Here is a 19,864-nt window from a genome sequence, read left to right as displayed (position 1 = left end):
TTATTAACTTTGGTTTTATCAGAAGAGTAACCATACACTTTAAAACCTAGAAAGGGGCCCTAGAAGTTATAGCTCAATCCTTTAATTTTCAGTTAACGAAACTTGAGACCAGAAAAATGATAACTTTGCTCAAGTTAGCCAAGAACATGGATGGCTTAACCCCTAAACCAGGACATCTTTTACAACCCCGTTCTTGAGTCTTTTCTTTCTCTATGTTTATGTTACATAAATGAGAATTCTGGAGCATTGACATGCCTTAGCATCAGATAGACTGAAGTGTTAATCCTGACTCTACCACTTACTGGTTACGTGAAGTTGGATAATTTATGTCACCTCTTTGAGTCTGTTTCCTCTGTGTGAAATGGGTGCAATATGACTCGGAGCATAGAGTTCTTAAAAGGAGCTGGGATACCATATAGATACTGTATGCATCTACCAGCTCTTTGATAAATACTGACTGCTGTTGGTATTGTTGTCTTTTGTTTACATTGTTATGAAGCTGGATGACTTCTGACCAGAGAATATTGCTGGTTAGTCTTCTCAAGTTTCAGAAATAGAATGTCAACATTACCAACTGCTTCTCTTGCTTCCAAAGAATATAAATCTACTCTCAACCAGCAATGCTTTGTCCCTGCATTCTTGATACTTGTTAGAGATTAATAACTTTGGTTTAGCCCTATTGTGACAAGTGACATAAGGATGCTTATCTAAGGTGCTATATGAAGATATGCCTTTACCAGCAAACTGGGAAGAGGCTGTATAGAATCAGCATGTCCCCTACCCAAATAATATAACAACATGAAAGTCAAGGCAGGCTTAGTGCAATATCCCAAGCTTACATCATATTTTGCTCACTACAGCTGTTTGCCAAAAACCTTCTTGAAAATATTGATCATTCCATCACTCACTGCTCTGAAAAACATCTTAAGTGAGAAACTGCTTTAAAAATTTAGTGGCTTGGGAGGGGAAAAAAAAGGTCTCTCTTGAGAAACTGGCATTTTGCTCTCTTTCCCGTAGTGAGAACTGTATACTTGGTCATAATATTTGTTCCACTAAACCAACAAGTGGTCTCCTTTTCTTGAGACGAACGAGTTGTTATTTAATTTACTGTCACATCATTGATTATGCTCACTTCAAAAACCTCTATGGAAAGAGATGGAAATAACTAAGTTGATGGACTAATGGAACTCTTGAAGGTAGTGGTTTTCAAGCATCAGTGCACATGAGAAGCAACCGCATGTTTTATTAAAAGGCACAGCTCTAGGTAGAGATTCCCCAGAGATTCAGACCTGATGGGTCTCTGTTAGGGCCTCTTAACAACCTCCCAGATGATCCTTACATGGGTAGTCTATGAACCACACTTCAAGAAACATTGGTTTAAGAATTTCTACCTGGAATGTCTTTATTCCAGATGAAAGCTTAACAATTCAAGGATAGAGTTAGCTTATTCACCATTTCATGATAAATATTAGGATAGCTTCAAATTTATTCTTTTGTTGAGTGCCTACTATATTCCATGAAATGAGGTGAATCCAAGGATACAGGGGCTTCCCTGGTAGCTCAGCTGGTAAAGAATCTGCCTGCAATTCCTGGGTTAGCAAGATCCCCTGGAGAAGGGATAGGCTACCCACTCCAGTATTCTTGGGCTTCCCTAGTGGCTCAGCTTATAAAGGATCCACCTGCAAAGGAGACCTGGGTTCAATCCTTGGGTTGGGAAGATCCCCTGGAGGAAGGCATGGCAACCCACTCCAGTATTCTTGCCTGGAGAATCCCCATGGACAGAGGAGCCTGGCAGGCTACAGTCCATGGGGTCACAAAGAGTCAGACACAGCTGAGTGACTAAAAACACAGCACAAGGATACAGGATAAATAAGACATGGTTCATTTCTTGAAAAGTGTCCAAATTTAGAGAGAAATATGGACATGCAAGCAAGGAACTACAATAATTAGAGTTCAATATATTTGCAACAACAGAAGTTTGGGACAAAAACCACTACAATATTGTAAAGTAATTAGCCTCCAACTAATAAAAATAAATGGGAAAAAAAAAGAAGTTTGGGCAAGATACACACACAGGACAGGGGAGACAGAGAGAGGTCAGGGAAAACAGAGAGATGAGGTCCAATAGGGCTTTGATGAATGAACAGCAGCTCATGCTACAGACCATACACCAGTGAGAGAGGAAAAAAATGCAGATTTATCATGCAATCACAGGCTGACACCAACTCCTAACCAGGAATTTGAAGATGGTCTAGAGAGTTTGGTTAGTACCTACCAGAGGTGCTATGAAAACTAGAATGAGCTACAGTTTGACTCACAAGCTATTCGAGTTTATACTCCCTGTCATCTTTGGTTGGATATAATTTTAAAATGAGTCTATATCTACCATCTCATTGGCATGGGAACCTACAGTTTGGAGGTTCTATGGTCCTATAGGGGTATCCAGAATTCTATTTCAAAGCCTATCAAAATGTTCCCAAACCGAGCCAGTTGAGACAACCAGGATATTATGGTGTCACTTAAGATTAAGGTTATAACTACTGTTTCTTTTCCCATTTAAAATTTCTGGTTAGCTAATAAGTAAATAACTGTTTTGAAAATTCTGGTTCTTATTAAACTTCACCTTCTTTGCCTGCTGTCAGAGCTCAGGTATCTTCCTTTTCATAAGATTAGGTCAAAATGTTATTTAAAAGTAAACTAAGATTTTGATCCATACACTGTGGTTTTATAAGATGTTAATGGGGCTTCCGGGTGGCACCAGCGGCAAAGAACCTGCCTGCCAATGCAGGAGATGCAAGAGATTTGGGTTCACTCCCTGGGTTGGGAAGATCCTTTGGAGTAGGAAATGGCACTCCACTCCAGCATTCTTGCCTGGAAAATTCCATGGACAGAAGAGCCTGGCAGGTTACAGTCCATGGAGTCGCTACAAGTCAGACACAACTGAGTGTGCACACACTATGTAAGATGTTAACAGTCGAGGAAACTGAGTGAAAAGTACCTGGGGACTTTCTTTCACTTCCTTTACAACTCTTGTGTAAATCTAAATTTATTCCCAAATAAAAACCTTTGGAAAGGGTAAACTAAAATAGGCTTCTGTCCTCATCATTAAGCAGTTCAGCATCTCCTCCCATTAAAAGCAGAAAATAATTATTTTAAGAAAGAAAAAAGTGAATCGGAGCCGAAAGTCAACTTTCTTTCTTGGCTTACAGTTAAACTTGTAATATATTTTCAGGACCATTTTAACAAAAATATTCTTAATAGCTGCTCTCGTTACATCTAGGACTGAAATCAAAACAAGTTAACTTCATGTGGCTCTTGCCTGATTTCCTTGGTAAACACGTCTTACTCACAGTCATTTATTCACCATCCATATTTACAAGCTAAGAAAATGTTATTATCTCAAAGGCCACAGAAATGTTCCCGACCCAAGCCACTTTAGAGAATAGGAATGTCACAGAGGCAGGCCAGCCTGATTATGAGGAGGGAGTCGCTGTTGGTGAGGGTACTGTGTATGTTTTTTTAAAGGAACTTGTGCTCTAATTCTTCAGAGATGGAGCCACAGTGGATAAACCTCTTTATGCATTACTCAGCTTCAAAGGGGACAGAAATGTAAACAGCGGCAGCACACCAGGATCAAGTTTCTTTGCTTTAGCCACCAAGAAGTCAGGAAAGGAAAATCAGGTATTTACTTAGGTTTATCATTACTATTATCAAGCTTTCTTTTAATGATTGGAAGACAAAAGAGGAATCTGTTCAGAAACAAAGTACCACAGAGTCTCACTATGATTAGTTTCAACCACCCTTGAGCCACTTTTCTCTAAGTAAAAAAATTAAGAATTAAAATTACCTTTCTTGTTCTTTGTGGTGGTTGTCTACTAGCAGGCATCTCTGACTCCATAATTCTGAAAATACAATGCTAGATGAGATATCTAACCTATTTAAGAATAAATTCAAATAGTCTAATATCAATTAGCATCTATGTTTTAATAATAGGATCTGAAGAATGAATTTCTCTTTCTAGAGTGATTCTTCTCAGACAATTGAGGAAAGGATTTAAGCTCATGCTTTTAACACCTACAATATATGGGATGCCGCCTGCTAAGGAAGGCTGAAATTTAAAATAAGATAAAATAGCCTTCTACCTTTGAAGTCAGTTGGAAGAACAGCTGTCATCAGTCAGGAAGACACCACAGAGGCTGAAACAGGAAGGAAGGAAGGGAAGGAGGGAGGGAAGAAGGGAGGGAGGAAGAGCAAGAGGAGATGGCTTCAAAGTCAGCCTTCAATACTTTCTAGCTATGTGTCAGTTGCTATATTAACTTCTTTGTACGGATCATTTTACTTAATCTTCTCCATAATCCTACAAGTTGGGAGTTGACATGTTCTGCATTTTCTGCAAGAAGAGACTGAAGTTCAGAGTTGAGCAATAGCACAGATCAAACAGCTACTAAGCAGTAGAGTGAGGACCCAAACTCAGAACCGCCTGCCTGGTTTCCTATAAGGGGTACCGGACACAACTGAAAGGAAATATTATTTTGATTTCCCAATTTCTGATTATGTTCTTAGAAAAAGTCCTAGAATGGTATTCTTATAGTACCAGATGGTCAGAGATTTTCTTAGGATATTGCCCAAGAAGAAAATTATAAATGTCATGCTACAAAAAGCAAATAATGTACTGTTTCAGCCTCCATTGAGACTTCAAGTCTAGGTGGCCAAATTCCCGTTATTTCTTGACTTTCCTCATTCTTGCAGTCAGAAGGATGGAAATCGTCTCACGCGTGTGCCTGTTTTCTCTTCTGGTTTCATTTCTTTCTTTCTGTAAGATCTACATGACCTGTATTAATTCACTAAATGTATTCCTTTTATCTGGAGAACTTTGATGGCCTTCCCTCCTCCCATATAACAACACATTCCCCCGCTGCCGGCTTTCTTCTCCCATCAACTAATACAGTGAACTGAGTAGGAAAAACTTAATTTACCTTAGAATCAAGTCATATTCACACAGATACATATTCAAAACTGAGGAGACAGACTTTAATAAGGGCAAATATAAAAATGAGTATTGGATACTCTTGACTTGAGGAGATAGACTTTAATAAGAGCAAATATAAAAATGAGTATTGGATACTCTTGACTTTCAGTGGAATCAATGACCTAACTGCATCATTATATGAAATGCAAATAAAAGCTTGTGCAAATTTATATTCACAGAGGTAGAGTATTTAGAAAGAGTCATACTATTCACTGAATTTGTGAGACTCTAGGTGTGTTAGTTTTAGTTTCAGGTACCACAGATAAGAGGATAACTTATGAAAAGAAGGAAAGCTAAGCAGTTCAAAATTGAGAAGTCAGGACGGTAAACTGGGGTTAGCATGTTGGAAAAATGAAAATATTTGATGGATTTTATTTTCATTTCTGTCCAGTAGGTAGAAGTAGGAACTAGGTCTTGTGGGTAGTAATTATAAGGAGACGGATTTTGGTTTGATTCAGGATGTATATGTACCTATTTTTTAAACACAGCTGTTTAAAATGGGTTGATATGATGAAACTAAGTTCTCCATAAATCAAACTATTCAAGAAAATGATGGATATACTGTTTAACTTGGATGTTGATGATATCTCAGATTATTCCAACATAAGAAATCTCAGACTCTCCATTTACTGAACAATCCCAAGAAAGCAGAGAAGGAAAATGAATCACTATCCAACACTTTCTTCAAAGTATTTGTACAAGAGGCTGTGCTGGACTTTAGGGGAAAAAAATGACACAACAAATGTAAAGTATGCTATGTTGCTCCCTCCTCCACCCCACAAACATTACAAATCACGTTGGAAGACAAGACCAATGCATTACACATAAAGTAATTCAAAGAGAATTTATCAGTTAAGTAGAAATAAAGACCATGAAACAGAATACATGTACAATTGATAAAAGGTAAAACAGTCAGTTCAGAAGTCAAGAGGGATGGTGGTAGGATAGGCGAGTAGGCTACACAGTAAAACCAGGACTACAGTCTGACCTTGAAATAACAAATAACCTCATACACTGGGTGAGTGTGTGCAAACTTAAATAGTCTGCAATACCCTTGCATATTTTTCTCTAATTTAAAGTAACCTCAATTGTGTATGCACGTGTGTGAATGTGTGTACATGTGTACATATTAATACATAGCGTATATAAATATGTATATATTTATATACATAAAGAATCTGCCCGCAGTGCAGAGGACGCAGATCCAATCACTGGGTTGGGAAGAACCCCTGGAGAAGGAAATGGCAACTCACTCCAATATTCTTGCCTCGGAAATCCCATGGATAGGGGAGCCTAGCAGGCTACAGTCCACGGGGTCACAAAAGAGTTGGACACGACCAGAACAACACATAAGATGCATGTTTGAATTTGTGTGTAAAAAGAAATTTTGAGAATCGATATATGAAAGTTTAATTTCTGGTGGGACTTCCAGACTTCCTTTCAGGAAAATGGCAAATCTTAGAGCTTCTGTGATTCCCTGAGTTGGTTCTATATATCTGCAGTGGAGGAAATGGGCGCATTCATTTAAGGCTGCTTCCAATTCCAAACAATTCAAGCAAAATGAGCAATAATAACAGTAACAGCAACAAAGTGAAAGGCAGCAAAGGAAAACTCAGCATTGCCCTCAGAATCTACTTCAAAATATAGTCCAGTCGAGTAAAAGACCATTGGTGTAAAATTTCAAAGAGGCTGAGGGTCTACCTGCACTTTGCTCTAGAACCCTAAAAAGAGTAGTGTAAGAGATGATGAGTAAATAAGGTTCTCAAAACCTACTGAGGTCCTTCAACTTTAGTGGAGCAAAATTTTGGAGATACAGCAGTCAAATAGCACAGATACTTAATGTTCCCATCTAAGTCCCCTGCCCATCTCAGGCACTCATCGTTATTTTGCTGGTTCCAAAAAAACGGTTGTTTCCCCCTACCACCAACCCCTGCAAGCTTAGAAATAAGTGCAATTGTGCTAAGGAACTAGAGAGACATGCTCAGCCCAAAGACATTCAGGTATAATTTTTCAGGCCCAATCTGGTCCAACTATGGACCTTCATTTATTTCTTCTGATTAAGGTCTTTGCTCTAAGCAGGGACTCTCTGCAGTTTTCTAGTGTCCAGATGGACCAGTTTTTAGTATGGAAAAATCTCATTTTTATCCAATATGACCTTGATATTTAAAAAAAAAATAAAATAAGAATGTGTCATGGACTTGACCGATAGAGTAAAATCTAACTGGGAAATTATAAGTTCACCTAAATTTAAGAGTATTGGGCATTAAGTATAAAAATGAAGCTTTCTCACTGTGATGCTAGGTAGAACAGAAAACTTTGTGTCTGAAAGCTGGAGAGGCATTTCTGGCTTTGCATCTGTAGCAAATCTGTGAGTTTCAGATTCCTTGTCTGAAAAATGGGCTGAATAATATCAGGTATGTATCATCACAGGGAAACAGCTAGCATTAAATGAGATAATGTACAACATGTGTGAAAATACCCATAACCTGTAAGGAACCATACCAATGTATTCTTATTTCTAAAAGTAGATTAACAAGAGCATTGCTATTTTATACTATAAACAAATATTGCACTCAGCTTATCACTAAATCAAAGAAAGGTCTATTCTAACTACACATCAATTTAAAAAAAAAAAGTCTAAATTGACACAAAATATATCTTCATGATAGAAAGATAGAACTTCGTATGGGATCTATCTTTGATTTTGCTGTATTAAACACTTTGGAACAATTAATTTGGTGGTTGTCTCTTTTCTATGATTTTTAAAAATTGAAAAATTCTCAATTCCATATACCCAATTTAGACATTTTTATATTTTTCTTTGTAGCTTGCTTTACTGTTCTTTTTCCCTGAAAGATAACGATGAGCTCCTCTCTGCTCTCTGGGCAGCCTCTGGGAATCAATACAGAGGAGAGAATCTCTTTTGGTTGTAGGCTCTGTTCTGCAGAAACCGCCTAATCCTCTGTTTACCACAACAGGAGTCTATTGCCATAGAAATGATAGCTGAGATCCCAGATTCAACATCACTGCCTTCACAGCAGGGCCTCATAAGAGGAGAAGCCATACTAACAAGGAGAAACACAATCACTACTACTATTATCAGAATAGTAGGCAGTTTGTTGCCTTGAAAGAAGGGGTAATTGTCAACGATGAAATTAAAATGCATGAATGAGCTATGTTGTTGGGTATGCTGTAGTTCATTTTCTGTGTGGTACTGCCTGACTAAACGCAATAGTTTGAAAGTTTATGTCCTTTAATAGTTTGCTTTTAAAAGGTCAGTGGTTTCCCTTCATTGCATTTGTTTCTTATTGAAATAAGAAACAAGCAGATTCTGATTCATCTTGTACAGTAACATTTCTGTGCTCAAAGATTTTCCTTTTCATGACGTGTTGTTTTTGTTTGTGTGTTTGTTTGTCTTGTTCCTATTAATAGAAGAGAGTGAACCTGAGCAAGATACGAAAGGTATTTTTTTTTCTTTCTGCACTGCTTCTTTTATAAACATATGGTTTTATTCAACTGTTTATTTCTCTGACCTTACAAACAACTCTGAGTGCCATGATTTTATAAGGAAATAACAAACGATGTATGGGGAATATTAATTCAGCATTTAACAGTGTTATTAGATGGGCTGCCTTATATATAATACAGTTATTGAGGATTTACATGTATGAAGCTTGAATGAACAGAAATAAACTTTATATCCTAGACTCTGAAAATGCAAACAAAATGAAATGACATAAATCAGCATGAGAATATAAATGTCACACAGACTAGAACAGAAAGTTCCTCTGACCAAAAGCCTTAGGGGTGGGGGGACAGGAGGTGAGGGAGTTACAACCTTTGGAGACTTGTAAAAATGTCAAGGTGCCAGCTTAGATTTTTATTGTTATTACTTCAAGTGGACAAGTATTATATAACTGCTCCAAACCAAACCAAATCAATCAAACTGTTCTAACTTTTGTATATTTTGGACGAAATTCACAAGTTCTCATATAATACAGTTTGGCTTTAGGAATAAACCCTAGGCTGGTATTTTTTGAAACAGCCCCTCCTTATCTAAGTATTTCAAATAAGGTATCTGAGATGTTTTCCTATTTAAACATCATGCTGCTTATAACTAAATCTAGATAAAATCATTTCACCTGCATCTATATGATTCTGAGAGGTTTTTTTGTTTATTTTTAGTTTCAGTTTTTGTTTATTTTCAACTTACTCTTCTCAGTGCTGGTTTGAATCAAGTAACAAAAGATCTCTTTAAGAGAGGCTAGAAAAATAAGAAAGAAAGAAAAGAATGAAAAAAAAAGAAAAACCATGCAAATCCATGCAAGCTCATTACATCCTTTGAAGTAATTACTCAGAAATACAATTTACAAGGGACTTAAATATTCTTCTGGTCCCACTCCCTTTCCAAGAAAAGAGAAGCAATTCATTTCAAGCCAAACTGCTTATTAATTTCAAGATTTAATTCGGGTCCCCTGCCTGTTAGGCTTTCCATTACACCACCAGTGAAATTTCAGAGTGAATAATGTTCCATCTCCTTATTACAAATTCAGATTACCCCTTAAAATGACAACCAAAGATAAAATTTATTATATACCTGAAAGTATTTTGAAAAATGGAACAAGAAAGAGGAAGCAGGGTAGAAGGAGGGAGGGCAAGACAGAGGGAGGGAGGAAAAAAAGAAACAGAGAGATAAAGGAAATGAGAATACAATATGGTTATGTTATAAAGGACTTGGAATCACTGGCTGCTTAAGTCCAATTTTGAATACAGGATTTGCAACCTGGAGTTATTAAAGTAAACTTATCCAGGAGAAAGTAAAGCCCCAAACTCAGGACTAGACACCATGAAAGAAAACCCAGGGATAAATAGATTGCCCATGTCTATTTTACATGTTGCAGATGAATAGTAATGTGCTTGCCCACAGGAAAGCAAGTGGGAAAAAGCTCAGTGAAATTGGAGAATGATGATAAGACTATCTATAGAAAGATGAGACTATCTATAGAAAGAAGAGTTGAATAATTTTTTCTTTAAAAATCCATATCCAAACAATTATCAGCATTTTCCAAATGACCAAGTAATTCCATGCCCTTTCTACTAAACAGCTTGTTTGTGTAACAAAGCATTTTTATATTGTCTTTCATTTAAAGAAAAGGTGAAATAGGGATATTCAGGGGGGCATTTATTTGATATGAAACCTATCACATTACTTTTAAAATGGATGACTTAAAATGAATTTTCAGCTAGTGGCTACTGCTTAAGCAATGGGAGTTTATTATTGAACCATGTTTAAGTTTATTATTACAGGTGTATTGTTATCCATGGAGCAGTTTGACATTTATTTTTAATGGCAACTGGCTTTTTGTTTTTTATGTTTGATAAATGTGGTGAAATTTCTTTCCCCGTCCCATTACTTTTTATGCTTGGAACTGGTAACAAATACTGATGGGTATAAAAATATCAGCTTTATTGCTGATAAAGCTAGGTTGAAAAAGAAAGCTTTCTCTCCCTTCATCCAAAAATTAGATTCATGTAACTTCTAATTCCTCCCCACACCCTCCACCTTTCACCTGGAGTTGTAGGATGGAGAAACCCCGACCTGGGGAGCTTACCTGTAGGACATTAACCCCATACCCTTTTTGTTCCCTGGATAGCTGGAAGAAAGATGGCCCAAAGAAGACTGAGATATCCATCACGTAGACAAGTCCCTTTTCCCAATCTTGCTAATCAGAGGAATCACTCATTTATTCATTCATTCAACAAATATCTATTGAGTGCTCACCATGTACCACACGGAGAAGGCAACAGCAACCCACTCTTGCCTGAAAAATCCCAAGGATGGAGGAGCCTGGTAGGCTGCAGTCCTTCGGGTCGCTAAGAGTCGGGCACGACTGAGCGATTTCACTTTCACTTTTCACTTTCATGCACTTGAGAAGGAAATGGCAACCCACTCCATTGTTCTTGCCTGGAGAATCCCAGGGACAGAGGAGCCCAGTGGGCTGCCATCTATGGGGTCGCACAGAGTCGGACACGACTGAAGCGACTTAGCAGCAGCAGCATGTACCATACAGAGTTCAGGATCGATTGATCAATGAATCAATCAGTCAATTATCTATCAATCAGCTTGTGTTAATGAATAAAGCAAGCTCCACCCTTCTGATGCTTACATTCCATGAGAAGAGACAGCCAAAACACAAATTATGCAATTGAGATGCAGACATAGAGAACAGACTTATGGACAAGGGTTGGGGAGAAGAGGGAGAGGGTGAGATAAATGGAGAGAGTAGCATGGATACATATACATTAACATATGTAAAGAGACAGGTAAGGGGAATTTGTTATATGTCTCAGGGAACTCAAACTGGGGCTCTGTGATAACCTAGAGGGATGGGAATGGGCAGGAGGTGGGAGGGAGATTCAAGAGGGAGGGGATATATGTACACCTATGGTTAATTCATGTTGATGTATGACAGAAATCAAACCAATATTGTAAACCAATCATCAATCAATTAAAAATAAATATTTTTTAAAAGCTAAAATAAAAGCAAAAAGACTGTAAAACAGAAAAAAACAAAACAAAACAAATTATGATGTGGTGTGAGGGGGATGGGTCAAGACAACATTATGAGAAGAAGACAGTTGGGTCAAAACCCAAAAGCTGTTTGCCGTCTTCTTTGAGAGGTAAACTCGGAAGAAACGCGAAAGCTATCCTTCAATACTGAAAAAAGAGGCAAGTTTCTATTTTATATGGGCTTCCCTGATGGCTCAGTTGGTAAAGAATCTGCCTGCAATGCAGGAGACCCTGGTTCAACCCCTGGGTTGGGAAGATTCGCTGGAGAAGGGATAGGCTACCCACTCCAGTATTCTTGGGCTTCCCTTGTGGCTCAGCTGGTAAAGAATCCACATGCAATGCAGGAGACCTGGGTTCGACCCCTGGGTTGGGAAGATCCCCTGGAGAAGAGAAAGGCTACCCACTCCAGTATTCTGGCCTGGAGAATTCCATGGACTGTATAGTCCATGGGGTCTCAAAGAGTCGGACACGACTGAATGACTTTCAGGGGCTTCCTTGGACTTCCTTGGTAGCTCAGATGATAAAGCATCTCCCTGTAATGCGGGAGACCCGGGTAGGATCCCAGGCTTGGGAAGATCCCTTGGAGAAGGAAATGTTAACCCACTCCAGTACTCTTACCTGGAAAATCCCATGGACGGAGGAGCCTTGTAGGCTACAGTCCATGGCGTCGCAAAGAGTCGGACACGACTGAGCGACTTCACTTTCATTCTATTTTATCTTTTGGCAAGACGGTGGGAGTAGAGGAGAGACCAGTTTCCCTTTATTTCCTGGCCTTTTCCCCTCCTCTTATCCCATAAGGCTTAACAATGAAACCCATGGTCAACCAAGGTCTATCTGTCCCCGTGGAGAGGGAGACCAACAGTTTGTCAACACAATCCTACATTCATGAAGCCACTTGCAGTACCAGCAGTGGTCTTTTCTGTACCCTCCTGTGCCTCACTGGACCAGAAGTTTCTGATATGGGGTAGGCAGCACATTAATTAAATGAGCTCCAAGGCTATGTTGACCTCTAGAATGATAATGGACTGTTTTATTTACCATCTCACATAATTCTTAGCTGTGTTGTGCAATATAGGTCTTCAGAGGTTTTGCAATGAGCCTGAATGATATTCCAAATAATGTAATGCCAGCCAAAAATAAAAGCAAAAGCAATAAATTACAAAATAAATAAATAAATAAATAAACCTTCCCTTATTACTAAATTTCCAGGAAGAAACTAAAGTCCCAGATGAAAATTCTTGCCTTTGAAAATTAAAGCAGAAAAAAATCTAAATTTCATACTTTTCCAGTTTCTTATGCTTCTCATCTTCAGTCAGAAGCTTCTCACTCAGGTTCAAGGGTACACTGACTAGTGTCATCTTTAGCAGCTGCTGTCCACTCTTTCCCAGCATTCATGGAATTGAAATAATCCTACTCTGAATCTCTCAAGGATCCTGCCTTTTTTCTTTCCAGATTCTCAGAGGCAATGGAACCTATAAAATGATAATCACAGCAGTCTCACACTCACAAAATTCTGGACACACAAGTTTAGCCCTAAGCTCTACAAGAGCTATTTCAGCCAAATGATGAATGTGGACTCAATTATGTTGTGTAATCTAAGTCTCCATTATCTTTGTGAAAACATCAGAAAGGAAGAGAATCCCTGGGTGGACTCTCGTTCAGATGCCCGTCACTCTGTATTAGTTGTCAGGGGTCCACAACCTGTGAATTAGGACTAAGCTGGGAGGAATCTCAATCAGGTGCTCAGATGGAGTACACTGTTGTCACTCTGAAGGCAATGTACATGGCCTCCCAGCTGGCTTGTCCTCTTGGGATATTTAGACTTTCTAGTGGGTATAGCCTCTGTCATCTAGTCTTGATTGACACTTCCTATAAACCTATCCAGCATAGTTGCAATTTTTAAATTTTCCATTTCACCTTACAGCCTTGTGTTTCTGGAACTCCAGCAGAAGTGCAGTCTTCACTCCCTATTTTAAGCAAGCAGTTTTAGCCCTGACTACCAGGCTCTCAGAACTGGCTCCATAATTTGTGGACTGGTTGCAAACGACAATACAGGGCCCCTCATTCAAAAACCACTTATAATTTTTAAAGACACAGGCAGAAGAAAAATAAACCAAGCATGGGGCCCTCTAAGCATAGAACCCTGGGAGAGTATACAGGTGACTCGTTCTTGAAACTGACCCTACTGACCACCATGATGACTGCTACTCCTCTTGCTATGGAATTTTTCAGGTTGTAAATACTGCCTCCTAGCAAAAAAAAAAAAAATTCAAGCCTACATTTTGTTTTAACTTGTAATCATCTGTCACAGAGCTCTGATCTAAAACTGTTGTGGTTACTGGGCATATACCCTGAGAAAACCACGATTCTAAAAGATACAAGTACCCCAGTGTTCCCTGCAGCACTATTTACAATAGGCAGGGCATGGAAGCAACCTAGGTGTCCATCAACAGATGAATAAGAAGTTGTATATATATATATTTATATAAAATAGAATATTACTCAGCCATAAGAAGAAACACATTTGAGTCAGTTGTAGTGAGGTGGATGAAACTAGACCCTGTTATACAGAGTGAAGTAAGTTAGAAAGAGAAAAATAAATATCATATATTAACTCATATATATGGAATCTAGAAAAACAGTACTGATGAACCTATTTATAGAAAAGGAGACTCACAAACACACAAAAAGGTGCTCAACATCACTCATTATTAGAGAAATGCAAATCAAAACCACAATGAGGTACCATTACACGCCGGTCAGGATGGCTGCTATCCAAAAGACTACAAGCAATAAATGCTGGAGAGGGTGTGGAGAAAAGGGAACCCTCTTACACTGTTGGTGGGAATGCAAACTAGTACAGCCACTATGGAAAACAGTGTGGAGATTCCTTAAAAAACTGGAAATAGAATTGCCATATGACCCAGCAATCCCACTTTTGGGCATACACACTGAGGAAACCAGATCTGAAAGAGACACGTGCACCCCAATGTTCATCGCAGCACTGTTTATAATAGCCAGGACATGGAAGCAACCTAGATGCCCATCAGCAGATGAATGGATAAGGAAGCTGTGGTACATATACACCATGGAATATTACTCAGCCGTTAAAAAGAATTCATTTGAATCAGTCCTAATGAGATGGATGAAACTGGAGCCCATTATACAGAGTGAAGTAAGCCAGAAAGATAAAGAACATTACAGCATACTAACACATATATATGGAATTTAGAAAGATGGTAACGATAGCCCTATATGCAAAACAGAAAAAGAGACACAGAAATACAGAACAGACTTTTGAACTCTGTGGGAGAATGTGAGGGTGGGATGTTTCAAAAGAACAGCATGTATACTATCTATGGTGAAACAGGTCACCAGCCCAGGTGGGATGCATGAGACAAGTACTCGGGCCTGGTGCACTGGGAAGACCCAGAGGAGTCGGGTGGAGAGGGAGGTGGGAGGGGGGATCGGGATGGGGAATAAGTGTAAATCTATGGCTGATTCATATCAATGTATGAAAAAACCCACTGAAATGTTGTAAAGTAATTAGCCTCCAACTAATAAAAATATTAAAAAAATAAAAAAAAAAAAAGAAAAGGAGACTCAGATATACAGAATGGACTGAGGATACAGCAGCGGAAGGGGAGGCTCAGACAAAGTGAGAAAGTAGCACTGACATATACACACGATCGCATGGAAAACGGATAGCTAGCAGGAAGCTGCTGTGTAACACAGGAAGCCCGGCCCTGCGCCCTGTGACAACGGAGAGGGATGGTAGGGGGAAGGAGGACTCAGGAGGGGGGGACCATGTGTGTGACCAGTCACGCAGGCTTGTCTGACTCTTTGTGACCCCATGGATTATAGTCTGCCCAGCTCCTCTGTCCATGGAATTTTCCAGGCAAGAATGCTGGAGTGGGTTGCCATTTCCTCCTCCAGGGGATCTTCCTGATTCAGGGACTGAATTCACTGTGGCTCCTGCATTGGCAAGTGGGTGCTTTACCACTGAGCCACTTGGGAAGCCCCAGGAGGGAGGGGAGATATATATATATATATATACATATACATATATATATATATAATTATAACTGATTCTTGTTGATGCGTGGCAGAGAGCACCACAACACTGTAAAGCAATTATCCTCCAATTAAAAAAGAAAAGCTGTTGTGGTTATTTCTGAACTCTCAGGACTGAGGTCTGTGTCCAGGGTTTCTCCCCAGAACCCTACCCTTCTTCAGGTTTTAGGTTTTCTAGTAACTTACATTATTTCAATGGCAGAAGAAGTATGTGTCCCCTGACATGTTTCTCTGGAGGTGTGGGGCAGGCTCCACTGCAGCTTTAAAAAATTTTAATGTTAAAAAGTTTTTTAATCTTCTAAAAAAGTAGACACAGTAATCACAGTACCATTATCCAACTGCAACAGTGATCAATAGTCTACCATTTTATCTAAGCAAGTACCATTTTATGGCTGCTAGTTTATTTTAAAGCAAATCTCAGACATAAATTCAATCAGTGCACATGTACTTTTAAGGATTTTTAACACAGTCACATTACCATCTATCCCCAATTAGCACTCATTTCTTAATACCATTTACTACCAGGATTGTGCAATTTTTATCAGGTTGTCTCTAAAATGTCTTTTTATATCTGATCTGTTGAATAAGAATCCAAACAAGGATCCACACATTACAATCGGGGCTATGCTTCTTAAGTCCTTCTCAATCTATAATAGTCCCCTCATTTTTTTTTCCCTTCCAGTGTTATTTGTTTTTTTGGGAAACAAAATATCTTGCCCTGTTCAACTGTCCATATTTGGGATATGATTGAATTGTATCTTCATAATGGCTTTTTTAAGAGAACTAAATACTCTTTCTATTTACTTTATTTATGGCTGCGTCACACGACATGGGATTTGCAGGATCTTCCTCGACCAGGGAAGGTATCTGTGCCCCCTGTATTGGGAATACCAAGTCCTAACCACTGAACCACCAGGGAAGTCCTCTCATAATGCTGTATAACATGTTCCTCAACCCTCTCTTCTTTTGTATATTAGTAATTAGACCCCTGTACTTAAAATCAGGCTCAATTTCGTTTTCACGTGGGGCACAAGGGAAAGATTCAGCTTCATTTTAAACATTAAATCCACTCTTTTTAATGTTTTAATTGAAGTTGGCACCTTTGCATTGAAGGTGCCAAAGTTGGCACTTTTGCATTGAAGTTGGCACCTTCCTTGCTTTCTCTTTCTCCTGGCATTCTGGGTTCAATGTTTGTATTTCTAGCATGCTCTTTCAGACTTCATCTCTCAGGGTCCTCCATATCAAAAGACAGGAAAGTGAGTTAATCTGAGCAGGCAAATCTGAAATTAGAACCTGCATAAAGCATGCAATTGTCAAACAAATTATGTCCTCCCATATCTCTTCGAATTATGCAATCCTTTTAAAGAGCTATTCAAAACTCAGACCAACTTTTAATACAGTTGAATTTGATCTTTCTTTGTCCTGTACATCTTCTGTTTAGTATATACTAAAGTATGTACCTTCCTTTAGAATACAAAAGCCACAAATTTTACACTTTTAGAACTAAGCATCAAAGCATTGTATTAATGGGAATTTCATAGTCTAATATTATGTCTTGTACTTAAGTCCTAGAAAACAAAAGGCCAGTGCAAAAAAACCCCTTTATATTTGCAATCAATGGGTAATTAAAAGGATTACATAATGATCTAGAGAACACTGGATTTGAAGTCAGAAGACTTGAGTTCCGGTTTCTCACTCATAAGTTTTATTACTTTGGAGAAACTAATTAACTGGGATTTTATTTCTACATCTATTTAATAAGAGCAGAAATTAGCTGATTTCTGAAGTCTCTCAAGATGAGTGATTCTGTGCTTCTAATATTCCTCAATTTATTGTACATTCTGAACCTCATCTCCACTCTTTAATCAAAGGTAAAATTCTTTTCACACCGAAAGAACTTCTTCCTCTTATCTAGTTAGTGGGCATTCAACCTTCAGCTCAGTTCAGTTCAGTCACTCAGTCGTGTCCGACTCTCTGCAAACCCATGAACCACAGCACGCCAGGCCACCCTGTCCATCACCAATTCCTGGAGTTCACCCAAACCCATGTCCATCGAGTTGGTGATGCCATCCAACCATCTCATCCTCTGCCGTCCCCTTCTCTTCCTGCCCTCCATCTTTCCCAGCATCAGGGTCTTTTCACATGAGTCAACTCTTCACATCAGGTGGCCAAAGCACTGGAGTCTCAGCTTCAACATCAGTCCTTCCAATGAACACCCAGGACTGATCTTTAGGATGGACTGGTTGCATCTCCTTGCAGTCCAAAGGGCTCTCAAGAGTCTTCTCCAACACTGCAGTTCAAAAGCATCAATTCTTTGGCGTCCAGCTTTCTTTATAGTCCACCTCTCACATCCACACATGACCACTGGAAAAACCATAGCCTTGACTAGATGGACCTTTGTTGGCAAAGTAATGTCTCTGCTTTTTAATAAGCTGTCTAGGTTGGTCATAACTTTCCTTCCAAGGAGTAAGCGTCTTTTAATTTCATGGCTGCAATCACCATCTGCAATGATTTTGGAGCCCAGAAAAATAAAGTCAGCCACTGTTTCCACTGTTTCCCCATCTATTTGCCATGAAGAGATGGGACTGGATGCCATGATCTTAGTTTTCTGAATGTTGAGCTTTAAGCCAACTTTTTCACTCTTTTCTTTCACTTTCATCAAGAGGCTCTTTAGTTCTTTTTTACTTTCTGCCATAAGGGTGGTGTCATTTGCATATCTGAGGGTATTGATATTTCTCCCGGCAATCTTGATTCCAGCTTGTGCTTCATCCAGTCCAGCATTTCTCATGATGTACTCTGCATATAAGTTAAATAAGCAGGGTGACAATATACAGCCTTGACATACTCCTTTTCCTATTTGGAACCAGTCTATTGTTCCATGTCCAGTTCTAACTGTTGCTTCCTGACCTGCATACAGGTTTCTCAAGAGGCAGGTCAGGTGGTCTGGTATTTCCATCTCTTTTAGAATTTTCCAGTTTATTGTAATCCACACAGTCAAAGGCTTTGGCATAGTTAATAAAGCAGAAATAGATGTTTTTCTGGAACTCTCTTGCTTTTTCGATGATCCAGCGGATGTTGGCAATTTGATCCCTGGTTCCTCTGCCTTTTCTAAAACCAGGTTGAACATCTGGAAGTTCACAGTTCACATATTGCTAAAGCCTGACTTGGAGAATTTTAAGCAGTACTTTACTAGCGTGTGAGATGCGTGCAATTGTGTGGTAGTTTGAGCATTCTTTGGCATTGCCTTTCTTTGGGATTCGAATGAAAACTGACCTTTTCCAGTCCTGTGGCCTCTGCTGAGTTTTCCAAATTTGCTAGCATATTGAGTGCAGCACTTTCACAGCATCATCTTTCAGGATTTGAAATAGCTCAACTGGTATTCTATCACCTCTACTAGCTTTGTTCGTAGTGATGTTTCCTAAGGCCCACTTGACTTCACATTCCAGGATGTCTGGCTCTAGGTGAGTGATCACACCATTGTGATTATCTAGGTCTTGAAGATCTTTTTTGTTCAGTTTTATGTATTTTTGCCACCTCTTCTTAATATCTTCTGCTTCTGTTAGATCCATACCGTTTCTGTCCTTTATTGTGCCCATCTTTGCATGAAATGTTTCCTTGGTATCTCTAATTTTCTTGAATAGATCTCTAGTCTTTCCCATTCTATTGTCTTCCTCTATTTCTTTGCATTGATCGCTGAGGAAGGGCATTCAGCCTTAGAAAAGAATAAAATTATTCCCTATCCTGTCCATCTTTGTCTAAAATATTCCTTTTCATTTTGACCCTGCATGCTCATCTCATTTTCATAAAAGTTTAACAGATTTTGTCTGTCATTCTACCATGATATAGTTGAAGATGTAAAACATTAATTAATTACTTCATTAATTCAACTAAATATTATTACTTTGGTAGGCACTCTCCTAGGTACTGAATAAAACAGGCAAGGTTTTTGGTTGCTGATGACTCACAATCTACTGCAGGGAGACAGACAATAGATAAAAATAAATAACTTCAGATCGTGGTGAGGTCTATAAAGACAATGAAATAGTATGATGAAAAAGTGAATGGGAGAAAGGTTAGACTTTACAGTGGGCAGTCAAAGAGGGCCTTTCTCTGAAAGTATCACTTAAATGGAGACTTAGATGATATAAGAAAACTGCCACAAGATGTACGGGGTGAGTGAGTGCTCTAGA

The 19,864-nt window shown here is 38.9% G+C and overlaps 1 protein-coding gene across 2 annotated transcripts in view; it reads left to right on the top strand.

Moving 5' to 3' along the window:
- MUSK (muscle associated receptor tyrosine kinase) overlaps positions 1-19,864 on the top strand; it is a 95,513-nt gene that overhangs the window by 36,976 nt on the left and 38,673 nt on the right. For both annotated transcript variants that reach the window (XM_043870538.1, XM_043870537.1), the window contains exon 7: positions 8,462-8,491. In XM_043870538.1, the coding sequence (XP_043726473.1) occupies positions 8,462-8,491 (30 nt within the window). The remainder of the gene's footprint in view (positions 1-8,461; positions 8,492-19,864) is intronic.

This window comes from Cervus elaphus, chromosome 16, assembly GCF_910594005.1.
Source record: "Cervus elaphus chromosome 16, mCerEla1.1, whole genome shotgun sequence".
NCBI classification, from domain to species: domain Eukaryota; kingdom Metazoa; phylum Chordata; class Mammalia; order Artiodactyla; family Cervidae; genus Cervus; species Cervus elaphus.
Note: the sequence above shows the minus strand (reverse complement) of the source record. Positions and strands in the feature narration are given on the sequence as shown.